Source organism: Amblyomma americanum, chromosome 6 (genome assembly GCF_052857255.1).
Source record: "Amblyomma americanum isolate KBUSLIRL-KWMA chromosome 6, ASM5285725v1, whole genome shotgun sequence".
NCBI classification, from domain to species: domain Eukaryota; kingdom Metazoa; phylum Arthropoda; class Arachnida; order Ixodida; family Ixodidae; genus Amblyomma; species Amblyomma americanum.
In genome coordinates, this window is record NC_135502.1 from 44,808,390 (window position 1) to 44,821,105 (window position 12,716).

Below are 12,716 nucleotides of genomic sequence, written 5' to 3' on the forward strand. Positions count from 1 at the left end.
TAGCCCTAAGAAATGTTCGACGTTAACGCGCAAGTTTATGAACTCTCTCACTGACGCATCGGTTCGATTTATTCTTTATTCTCGTTGGACGGGAAAAAAAGTGTTCATTGCGCGCACTTTCCATGCTGTAGTAATGTAGCAGCTGGCGCAAATAACGCGTTATCTAGGCTGAACATAGAAAACCATTTCCCCAGGGGCATTAAAGTCCACCAAATTCTCATTTCGTTTATAAGTCTGGTTTGCTTTTTTGGGCGTACATACTGTATATACTGTTTTGTGCGCTACCGTAGGCCGTGGAAAATCTTCCTCCGGTTTTGTTATTGCTTAATAAAAAGACGGCACTTCTCGCCGCGTTTTTAGTGAGAAACGTTTGGATTATGGGCACCTTTTTTGTTTTCTTCCCGGGAGCAATATAAACTTAAACGAGGTTTTCTGGGACGTATAAATCCCTACCGGGAAACCCGAATCTTGCTGCGGAGCCTCAGATTTTGATGTCTTTCCCCGTTCTACGCGGGCGTGCAGCATCGATGGTTAACGAAGGCATTTGTTTACGCAAATAGCGTGAACAGTCGTTTCGAAAATGCCAGGTATTTCTTTTGAGGTGCATTAGTTCCTGACAGCCGATTACGGGCCTCCGTTATGGCATATGTGCCCAGGCACTAAAATAGTCAAGTATGAGGAAGGTGGTTTTAACAATAAATGTCCTGCTTCTTAAAGATCATGAATCTCAAACGCTTATTCGCGAAAAAAATTATATAAAAAGAAACAACGCAGAAAAGCAGTGACCACAAATCTCAAAACGACAAATAGCGGCTATTACTTGCTTGAGTTTAACTGAGGCTCTGTGCGCCACGTACTGTGGTTCCCAAGAGGCCATAAAGTATGAAATCCTCTTTGTCTTGCTGCTGCATTAATACGCTCTTTGTTAAGTTGTGATGATAAGCATAATTTTAACGGACGCCGAGCTCTATATCGCTCAGTCGTCTTGAACAATATATTTCAAATATGTCGAATTGCATGGCCTTCCTAGAATCCAGAATCGCAGTTTATTTAATTTCATGACATCGAAAACTAGAGGAAAACTCGAGTTAGTTAACCTTAGGAGTGTTGCGCATTAGCGTTCCTTGGTGGCGTAGAGGTAGCGTGCTCGGCTCGTGACCTAAGTGAAAGAGATTAAACTCCAGCATTGACCAAACGATTTTCTTTTAAAGCGAAATTATTTGGCTCTGATGCTATGACCCTCTCGAACAATCAGCATTATCCTGTCACAACGCCGACAAACGACTGGTATCAACCACGAACTTGACTCTTAACGCTGTCGGGGTAAAACATCGTCATAATGTCCGCAAATGCTAGCCAAGGCTGCTGCAGAAAATTGCGGGGCCTTACTCTCCTCACAAACTTCCAGAAAAGTCCATGCCTTGCAAATGGGTTATCTAATTCGTCGTCTACTTTTCCTACTGATTCATTTTCTTCTTACGAGCCGCCGCGGTGGCTCAGTGGTTACGGCGCTCGGCTGCCGGCCCGAAAGACGCGGGTTCGATCCAGGCCGCGGCGGTCGAATTTCGATGGAGGCGAAATTCTAGAGGTCCGTGTACTGTGCGATGTCAGTGCACGTCAAAGGACCCCAGGTGGTCGAAACTTCCGGAGCCTTTCACTACGGCGTCTCTCATAGCCTGAGTCGCTTTGGGACGTTAAACCTCCATAAACCAAGCCAATCATTTTCTTCTTACAAATTCAGCCCAATAACACGGAGTATATAGTCTTCCTCCAGACCCCGGAAAACGTTTGCGTTCGGACAGACAATCACGAATGTGGCGGGCGCCAAGGACCATGAGTGTGGACGTTAATGCATTAATAATCTGTTTTCAGCTAAAGTAAAAACACTTGCTCACGTTGAGCATCAACCAGATGTGAACTGGACCCACCATCGGCTTAGCCGCTGCGTGGCTTAGCCATACGTATCTCGCACATGACTCGGCCAAGCTGACCCATTCTATATCTCTGGACGTTCTGTGCCTCTTCTTCCTAGCGCACGTATGCTGCTCTGTAATTTTTATCCACAACAACTTTACTTTCTGTGCTGCTCAAGCCCTTGGCTATAAAATGATGTGGCTAGTATCTACTTTCCCTCGGCCATCAGTCCTTCCAAAGCAGTGGTCGTGTTTTACTTTTCTCGTAAGGAATGGGATCCCCTAACGGCAATTCGTGGTCCATAAGGTCCGACCACGCAGCGTTCACTGTCACGGCATCGAATCTATTGCCGCGTGAGGCTCGGCCAAGGCTGACCTGTATCGCGCAATTTGCTATTGTGCCCCCATCGGTCGGCGCGGGGACAGCCAGCGAAAGATCATTTGAGGCGGGGAGGGGCTCTTTTCCTCCGGCGCGCGTATCGCCCCCAAAAAGAAAGAAAATGACCGGCTAGGCTTTGTTCACCGTCGAGGCTCTGATCTGATCTCAACGCGATAACGGGAGGGTGTCCGCTTTTGAACCATTTCGCCATTGCTTTTACCCCATTTGGTTATTTACCCTCTTTCCTTGCTGTGTTTATTTCAGGAGTAAGGCAGTGACGTTAACCGAACACGATGAAACGAGATATGCGCAAACGAAAAGACGCTAAATGCGGAGGAGGCGTCAGTATGTGAACACCAGGGTGACAGTATCATCGCCGCTGCGACATAACGATTACTGGCCTGATATTTCGTAAGAAAGAAAGAAAACGAAAACGTCCAGTGGACGGCGTTTCCTGGCAACTACGCAGCCCCCCCCCCCCCCCACCCCTACCTCGTCGCGTGAAAACCTACCGCTCTCTCTCCCGAAATCTAATCCTGCGTTGCAGCATCATACCCGCCGCGGTGGCTCAGTGGTTAGGGCGCTCGAATACTGATCCGGAGTTCCCGGGTTCGAACCCGACCGCGGCGGCTGCGTCTTTATGGAGAAAAAACGCTAAGGCGCCCGTGTGCTGTGCGATGTCAGTCCACGTTAAAGATCCCCAGGTGGTCGAATATATTCCGGAGCCCTCCACTACGGCACCTCTCCCTTCCTTTATCCCTTCTCTTACGGCGTGGTTCTGGTGTCCAACAATATATGAGACAGATACTGCTCCATTTCCTTTCCTCCCACCCAAAAAACAATTATTATTATTATTATTATTGCAGCATCGGGCGGCACTTTTCCCGGCCAATTTTTATTGCACTTTGTGTACACGCAGTTCTGACTGCGTAATTGCAAGGGACGAGCTAACTCATGTCGAATCAGTGCGGTATTTAAGAGCCAGTGAACTAATCCTTGTTTGAATCTAACAGACAATATTGTTTCAGTGCTCCAATACAAGCCCGTATAGCCGCCGCTGTGGCTGAGTGGTTAGCGCGCTCGGCTGCTGGCCCGAAAGACGCGGGTTCGATCCCGGCCGCGGCGGTCGAATTTCGATGGAGGCGAAATTCTAGAGGCCTGTGTGCTGTGCGATGACAGTGCACGTTGAAGAACCCCAGGTGGTCGAAATTCCCGGAGCCCTTCACTACGGCGTCCCTCATAGCCTGGGTCGCTTTGGGACGTTAAACCCCAATAAACCTAATACAAGCCCGTATATGCCTAAAAATATATACGAGTCTTCTCAAGGCCGACGTGAAGCTGCTGGCAATTTCTTCCATCATGTCGCTTGCGATGCTTTGGTGCATTCAATCAAATGGGTCGCACATAGCGGCAAAGGGGCCGCATCGATGCAGGTGTCAGACATTGTGTTGACCCGATCCGGAGCGAACGCCTTCAACATGGCCCGTCATTATCAATTATGCCGAAGCTCCCGCCCGTGACAAGCGGCCCATTCCTTTCCCCTGCTTTCTCTTTCCTTTCTCGCTTTTTTCTACTGTACGCAAGCGTCCGTAGGCGATCGAAGCGCCGCCGACGCTGGACTCACGTCGCCCACGGGCTGGCCTTGTTCAAAGTGCCATGACGACCGAGAATATAGGCAGCGAGGGAAGCGTAATATTATTGCAAACCTATGCACAGAATGCCTTAAGACATAATACATGAGTCCTTCCGCATCCGCTATCGATTAATCGATGACGCATTTTCACATCCACTGCGCGTGACTGCTCCTTTCTTACCCAGTGCGTGGGATTTATGAGCTCAACTCTGCAGAGCTAAGTGAACCTGAGTTCAGTTTTTGTGCACTGCAGGATGAAATCTGGGAACAATGGTGTTCTTTTGTATTTAGAGTGATGTAAAGATTGCCGCACCCATTCTCGCAAGGAAAGGTTATGTACTATAAAAAATATAGCAAGGTTTTGTCACTGGATCCAATAGCGCGCCTTTGATCTGAGTTGCAGACCATGTCCAGCCAATAAATCGTTACTCTCAGCCGCCTTTGGCAATTGTGTCACGAGTGAGTGCCAGAACGTCAGTGTGCACTGACTCATAGTGCGACACGACGCTAAGCGAAGGCCGAAAATGTGCAGGTCAGTGCATTGTGAAGTTACCATGATACACATTAGTCCCACGTTTCCATTTTCTCTCTAAAGGTTCGTGCACTTCTTCCTTTCCATTCCACTGTCAACATTCAGCGCTGCAGGACAGCCTTCGTCTGCTTGCACACAATACAACTTTAGCTTCTTTGGTGAGGGCAGTGAATTTGAGCCGCCGCTTGTACAGCGTTGAGCCTTTCCTGCAGTTACAGTTGCCGCTTACGTTCATCTGATTTGACGTCCAGTCTCTTGCTTAGTAACTACCCGCTAGAAACTCATAATTCATCATTAGGATCATCTGATCATGCTGGAGCAGAAAACAAGTGAGCGCCTCCTTTAACGCTCTTCGAGCATGGTTTACCATCAGGGCGCCTCAGGACGGCGTGTAGTCTACTGGACATTGAACCGTTACAGAGGTCAAAATGCTCAGACCATGGATTTGCCTTGAATTATACCAGGAAGGTACCAGAGTATTTTTTTTTCATGCTTATAAGGAGTATGCATAGGAAAATTGAGGCATGTAGAGTCTATCTTTCTTTTTCTCGACTAAAGCTCCTTCTTTTTGCGATGACACAATCCCTTGCAGCCGCAGAAATTGTTCCTTCCCCGACGCAATCCAAACGTGGCACTACGAACATCCTACTCTTGCGATGGAGTGCTTTTTCTGAAACGTTTCTTATTGAGGGCTCGAGCCTTGCTAGTCGCACTCTGCACTTTTTTTTACTCATCGTGAGTGAAAAAAAAAAGAAAAACCGCTCAGTTCGATGAGACAGCCTCTTTTAACCGTGTGTGCAGGAGTGCGGTGTATCCGAATCCTATCGCTGGAGGTGCCCCAGACGGTGGTTGTGGGCACGGAGGCCCGGCTGAGGTGCGCCTACGACCTCGAGGGAGACGTGCTCTACTCCGTCAAGTGGTACCGAGACGACGTCGAGTTCTTCCGCTTCGTGCCTTCCGACCGGCCGCCCGGACAGTTCTTCCCCGTGGACGGCATCAGGGTCGACGTGAGTGCTTTCGCTCGGCGCACGGCGCTTTGATAGAAATACGATGGTGTTCGTGTATCGTGACGAGGTATCAGTATCATCAGTTAAGAGAGTCATGTTATGAAATGCAGTTATGGGATCCGCGAATATGTGAGGGGTAATGTGTAAGCGGTTTGATTGGACGTGCTCTAGAACTGATTTTTTTTTTTGTCAACATTTGTGCCAGGTGACTGAAAATTTCACAGTTAGACCAATTGCCAGTTTTTTTTTTATATCCGTTCTCAACTCCTTTCTTGGTTCAATTTTTGCAGGTCACGCATTTTTTTTTTGCAAATCCTAGAGTAGATGACATACTATTCGATTATGCTCAAGAGAATCTCGGTCCTTTTTTTGAAGCAGAGGAACCGGAGTTGCTAATAGCCATTCTTGCTTTACTATAGAGTTGCAGAAGGGCCATAAAAGGGTTCTAGACGAATTGGAAAAAATCAAAGCGAACCATAAATCAGCCAGTGAAAGGCTTGCTTGCTACAATTACGGACTGAATCGTCACGATAGAAAACGAGGTCACAGGTTGGAGCAATCTGGGCGTTCAGTTACACCTTAAGGCACACAGTATAGCATTAACCATCCACCTGGATGCTGTCTTCACTCAGCAAGACAATTTTGAAAATATATCACGAAGGAACAACCTTGTCTTTTTTTTTTTTTGGCTGCAAGACAGCGATGGCGAGATGCGGTGAGAATCAGAAGGTAACGTTATCAGGATTTGTAGTAAAAATTTCTGGCTAACAATTGAAACGTCGGCAGTTGAGTGTGCTCATAAGATTGGTATTTTTCTCCGGACAGGAATAGGACGATTATTGTACTTTTCTTCCTTCAAATAAAAAGACAAGTTGCTCGCTAATGCGCATAAATAAATAAAAAAAACATGTCTGTAAGCGAGGATATTTCCAGTCACGTGCGTTGGCAAAGGAAGAAACTGCTTGCCTTTGCTAAGGAGCAGGGTGATAAAAGATATAAGCTTCGTTTGAATATATTGATTATCGGAAGGAAAATGTTCGTTTATAACTAATTCCGGCATGTTAGAAAGTGTCCAGCAACAATAACAATCAAAATCCGCTGTCACAAAGCGCATAACTGCGAATTATGAACTTAAGTTTTTTTTATCTAACTGTTGATGCATAAAAAATAAGAGGGAAGAATCATTTTCTCTAGTAGATACGACTGAAGCTGATGTCGTACTAGGCAGAGAATTGTGGCTGGACAACAGTTTTTGGTGCCGACTTTTTTCTGTGGAATTTTAGGTCTGTCGCAAAGATCCTAATGCCCGTGACAGCGGTGTCTTTTTTTCTTGTGGACAAAAGAATGAAAAGCATGCTACTGTCGTTCAGAGACCCTTCATGTGATGCAATACTGTGCAAAATTTAACTGGTGAATGCACTCAACTTTTCCATCGGATCCTTTTACCGGCTCAAATTGTACTAATTCTCAAAAGTTTGAAGCACTGTCGACCTTTGGATGAGACAGCATTCTTCTTGGTGAGGACTTTACCTTCCCTGAAATTGCAAAAATAAATTCCCTGTTTCATTAAGCAAATCCTGTGTGCATTCATCCTTTGAAGTGCTGCGGAGTGACTGTGGTTTTCATCAGTTTGTAAGTTCATCTCCGTGATACAGGGGCTCATGCGCTACCACTGTTAGTCTTGGGCTCTAAATAACTCAGAGATTATTAAGCCAGTCACAACAATTCCTGGTATTAGTGACCATAAGGTTGTTACCGGTACTATTCTCTGTAAACCCTTAAAAACTCAGATCCCACTGCCATGTAAGGCTTTTTTTTCTTTTTTCGGATGATCGAGGCAACGTTGACATAATAACACAGGATCTGTTTGCGTTTCTGTCCGAGTTTTAAGGCTGCTCTGAATACATAGAATTTAACAGCACGTAAATTCTTTTCAGGTCTGAACTCGTTTCTTTCATTCACCTACATGTCCCATTCAAAATGATTGTTGGAAAATGCAGAAAATATAAACCGTTATAAAAAGTGTCCATTTAAAAAGTGCCCATATAAAAAGTGTCTATTTTGTCAGCCCTATAGGGATGGGAGGCCTGATGGTTTGCGTTACGAGCTCAAGCAACTTGTCTCCTGCTTGAAAAAAACTCATAAAAAAAGCTAACAATATTTTTTCCGCTGAAAGAAAAAAATACGTATTAAATCAAAGGACGCATGGAAATAAGGGAAGTCCAATAGAAAAGATTCGGTTGGAACTCCCGCTATTTTTACTGTACTGTACTCCTGCTATTCTGTTGTATATGACGACGCTGGTAATACAATGCTTTTTGATGCATACTTCAAATCATCCACCATGCAATGCTCACCTGAGCTGATGCCTGGCATTATTGTCTCGGAGACTGTTTTCACTACTTCACTATTTAAATCCGCAATCTCCTCCAGGGTCAGAAGCAATGTCCAATCATGTTTTGAAAAAATATGCCCTAGCACTGATGCCCTCCTTTGCCATTCTATTTAACAAACCAATACAGGATAATGAACTACCATCAGAATGGAGGTCCACGAATGTAGTACACATCCATAAATTATCCAGCAAACAATTGGTTAACACCTATCATCCCATCTCTCTTAATAAGTGCACGTTAATACTCTCTTAATAGTGTCTTTGGGACACTAATGTACAGCGCGATAACGAGCCGTCTAGAAAACTATTTTTTTCTTGCAATACGGACATGGTTTTAAATCCACATTGTCAACCGTCATCCAATGCTGTGCCTTTTAAAATGACATCCCTGCCTCTTACGATAAAAGCCTTGAAGTTGATTCTGTATTTTTAGACTTTGAGAACGCACTTCATATTGTTCCACATGTTATCTTATCGCATAAATTGTCCATTTTTAGTTAGCCTGCCTTTGTTCTTTACTGGGTACAAGATTGCTTGTCGAATACAACACAATGTGCCATAATTAACGGTGCATCTTCTTCATCTGTTGATGTGACGTCGGGAGTGCCCCAGCGGACGGTTTTAGGGCCACTACTTTTTTCAGTTTTTATTAATAATGTTACCGAAGGGATCTCGTCTCCCTTACACTCCTCTAGGCTGGCGATTTGTGCTATTTATAGATGCATCCGCAATTCAAGTGACGTTATCATTTTGCGAAGTTAAGTTTTTCGCACTATATGTAGCATCCTGGTGTGATAGGTGCAAAATCAGTCTCAACATAAAGAAGTGTTATGTACGACTCACATTAAAACGGTAGCCTTTCTCGTCTCAATGCCTCATTAATGACAAGTTCCTTGACCGTGATGTAAAGCCCTCACCCAAGGGCCTTTGGGGTATCTAAAATAAATAAATAAATAATTTTAATTATTTAGGCGTATACTTCTGGTCTGACTGTTCATGGAACCAGCATGTAGACTGCAAGACTGCAAGCCAAGTGCTGCATTGAATTTTTTTTAAACGAAACTTCCAGACCATTCTATCTAACAAATATGCGCTCTATTCTAGAATATACGTGTATAATCAGGACCCACATACGCACAACCTGATTAACAAACTAGATCTTATTCACAAGCGGTCTACAGGCTTCGTCATTGACAATTATCAATTTGGTTTCAGGGTAACAAGCATTAAAAGCGAGCTTGGGCGGCAACCTCTTTATCAAAGGAGAAAACTGTTGAGGTTGAAATTTTTTCATAGTGTATTTAATGCTGACACTGGTATAGACAAAAATGTTTACCTGAAGGCCCCACACTACATTTTCACTAGAACTGATCACTCGAAAGAGTTCGAGAGATTGATTGCCCTACGAAGGTGCTTGCTCACTCATTCTTCTCTTTTTCAATGAATGAAATCGCATGGCCGAAACAGCAATCAATGCTCCACCCAACGTGTTCTCCTCAGCCTTGCATGAGGCCAGTTTTCTGTGGGTTTCATTGCATATTTTTTCATAATTTTTGTTTCTTACTTTATTCGGTCTTTTTTCTTTGACTTTTCTTTTTTACGGATGACACACAATGTTTGCAATCCCCCTGCTATACTTCCCGATGGGCGATGATTCTATATGCATAGATAAATAAATAAAACATTCCATAGAATGGTTACTCATCGTTAGGTTTTATAACTGGCAAAAACCTTAAAGGCCATTTTCATATGGGTCCCACAAACAAAATTGTTTGCTGCCTAAGATCACTTCTGAAGCGTGTCGATTTTTTCCCCATTCTGTAAGAGTATCGCTTTATTACGCTTTTATACACTCATATTAGTTAAAGAATTCTTTTCTTGGTTAAAAGATACAAGTCCACTTCACATCTCTTCAAATAGTTGCAATTCGAAGTTTATCTTACAGCCCCACATTAATAGCGGAAAAGTGTCACAGTATTCGGACAACACTTCCTCATTATCTCAACTTCTTAACTATAATCACTGCATTCTAATTTGCAAACTCATCAGAGGTCAAGTGTCATTGTCTTACATTCCACCGTCTTCCCTCCTCAATGTCAGCGACACCTGGTTGGCCTTCAATAACAACATCATTCCGCCTAAAGTCAGCAGTAACTTCGAAAAACACTCATTTTTCTTTTCATAATTTTTTCTTTGGAATTCATCACCACGTGAACTAAATGTCTTGAAACCAATGTGAAGATTTAAGAAAAAATTAAAGCTTTCTTTATTATTCATATTATTTTTACAATGGAGCTGAGTTTCGCCGTCTTGACGTTTTTTGTATCTCTAACCACTTACTTTGGCGTTTCGTTTAGTAATATTCGATAAGTTCTTGTGACATCTGTAACCTGTTCTGATCGTATTTGTTACTGCTTGTTGTGGAATTCATTTATATTTACTAACATAGGAGGTCCCTATGCACCCAGTCACTTTGCGACCTCCGTCGGTGTAATCTGCTTTTAGTGCACGTGTAAGAAAGAAATAAAATTTTGATTAGTTTAATGATTGTATGGTATGAAATGTAGGGATACTCTTGTATCCTGGTTCTCCTCAGTGCAGGAATAAGATAGCACTAGATTATACCTTATTTGCCCCGCTATCTGCCTTGCTCACTGCCTGACTATCACAAGTTAGCTTTGAACCACATGCCAGTAGCTATGGAGCTTCTGGGGACGTGGAAAACACTAGTATCTAATTTCATTTTTTTGAGCTGCGAAACTGCCGGATTTCGCATACGAAACAATGTTTTCTCTGCTTGCCTGCAGTGCCACAATAGAAGAAAAAGCCACTATTCGTATTTGTTGTCGTACTGAAAGCAGCTCAATTTTTCTCATTTTTCTGACACTTTGGGTGTTTTTAAATACCAATTCTGTGTAATTTCGGATCTATATTCGACGCTTGTACTCTTGGGAATGAAACACGGAGGCTTATAGATAATAAAAGAAGCGAAAATCGAAAATTCGATTTTTAGACAAAGATCATCATTTTCTCAGCCACGTGCCCCCTTGAAAGGTCATCCAACACACTGAAAGAGCCACATGGAACTTTAATCAATGGACAAACAAAACATGGATGACCGATGACACTTGGCGATTCGACCTTGCTATGTGATCTTAATCCGCGCGAGCAACGATCACGAGATCTCGAGGTGGTCCAGCATTTCCAGCTAGTGCTAAGAAACAAGAAATCTAACTTTTTGGCTCCCGAAAAGACGGAAGAGCATGATAAATTAAAGAATCCACCACGCCTATGACCCCAGCTAGCACCAGATTGCGCTGCGGGACTCACGAACCACTACTGGCGTGGAGAGGCTTTATAGAGGGCGGTAACAGCATTTTAAGTGTCAGCAATGTGCAACGCCCCTCCGGAAGCTTTGGTCGCCGGAAAAGCGTTGCTAAAACACGATTAATTGAAACACGTTCTTGTCTTCCATCTTCTTTTGCCCTCGAACAACTTTAAATGCTGATGTGCATTTCCTTGGTGCAATTTCTTTTTCTGAACAAGTTTGAAGGTTGCTGTTTTTTTCAGTGGTTATGCAGGACCAATTTTTTGATGGGGAAAGCATTTCCTGAAAAAGGACGTAACTGAGCGAAATGTTAGGACAACATGAAGGAACACACACGACAATTAGAAACGTCTAAGCCCCGTGTGTGTTCCTTCATGTTGTCCTAGCCCTTTCGCGCAGTTACACCCTTCTTCAGTATGAACCAACTATCCCGCCAAACCTTACTGCGAAATATTTCCCTGGTGTGCCTTTTTGCCGCCGCGGTGGCTCATTGGTTATGGAGCTCGGCTACTGACCCGGAAGACGCAGGTTCGATCCCGGCGGCGATGATTGCATTTCGATGAAGCCCTCCACAACGGCGTCGCTCATAGCCTGAGTCCGTTTGGCACGCTAAACCCCATGAAACCAATCCAAATCTTTAGTGCTTGCTTACGACGACAGTTTACCTCCCTCAGCGTCAGCTTTAGTCACATGTGTTGCGCGTACTGTGTTTATCACAGAATGCATCCGAAGCTTGAGGATCGGTGTTTGTTACGGGGTTAGTAAAATAATAATATTTGGTTTTTTGGGGAAAGGAAGGAAATGGCGCAGTATCTGTCTCATACATCGTTGGACACCTGAACCGCGCCGTAAGGGAAGGGATAAGGGAGGGAGTGAAAGAAGAAAGGGAGAAAAAGGTGCCGTAGTGGAGGGCTCCGGAATAATTTCGACCACCTGGGGATCTTTAACGTGCACTGACATTGCACAGCACACGGGCGCCTTAGCGTTTTGCCTCCATAAGAACGCAGCCGCCACGGTCGGGTTCGAACCCGGGAATTCCAGATCAGTAGCCGAACGCTCTGACCACTGAGCCACCGCGGCGGGTGCGTGCTTAGGCAGGGCCGTTTTTTGACGGGCAAAGCCTTTTTTTGTACTTGTTTCCGACAACAGTTTACATCTCTGCACGATGCCAAATCAATGAAACGGTTCGAATGTGCTTACCAAAAATAAAAACATAGGCGGCATGCATATATTCCTACAGGCGTGCCGCCATTGACTGCAAGTAATCGTTTGCGTCCTCTCAGCACGACTGCTGAATTCCAATTCACGCACGCGCATTTTCCCCGCAACGTCCCTCTTGTGTGCTTATTTCGGACAGCGTCACTCGACGCAAAGTGCTTCTTTATGCAGGCGTTGGCAGCTCTGCAGCGCCATCCGTAGCGCAGCAGCGCCAGACGCATGGGTGGCGACAGGCAAACACAAGGGGCGAAGGGTCGGAACATGGGTGTGCGGCTGCTATAGGGCCAGCCAAGCCCAGCAACGGCGACGCC

The 12,716-nt window shown here is 44.6% G+C and overlaps 1 protein-coding gene across 2 annotated transcripts in view; it reads left to right on the top strand.

Moving 5' to 3' along the window:
- LOC144136733 (uncharacterized) overlaps window positions 1-12,716 on the top strand; it is a 101,850-nt gene that overhangs the window by 28,510 nt on the left and 60,624 nt on the right. For both annotated transcript variants that reach the window (XM_077669307.1, XM_077669309.1), the window contains exon 2: window positions 5,259-5,464. In XM_077669307.1, the coding sequence (XP_077525433.1) occupies window positions 5,259-5,464 (206 nt within the window). The remainder of the gene's footprint in view (window positions 1-5,258; window positions 5,465-12,716) is intronic.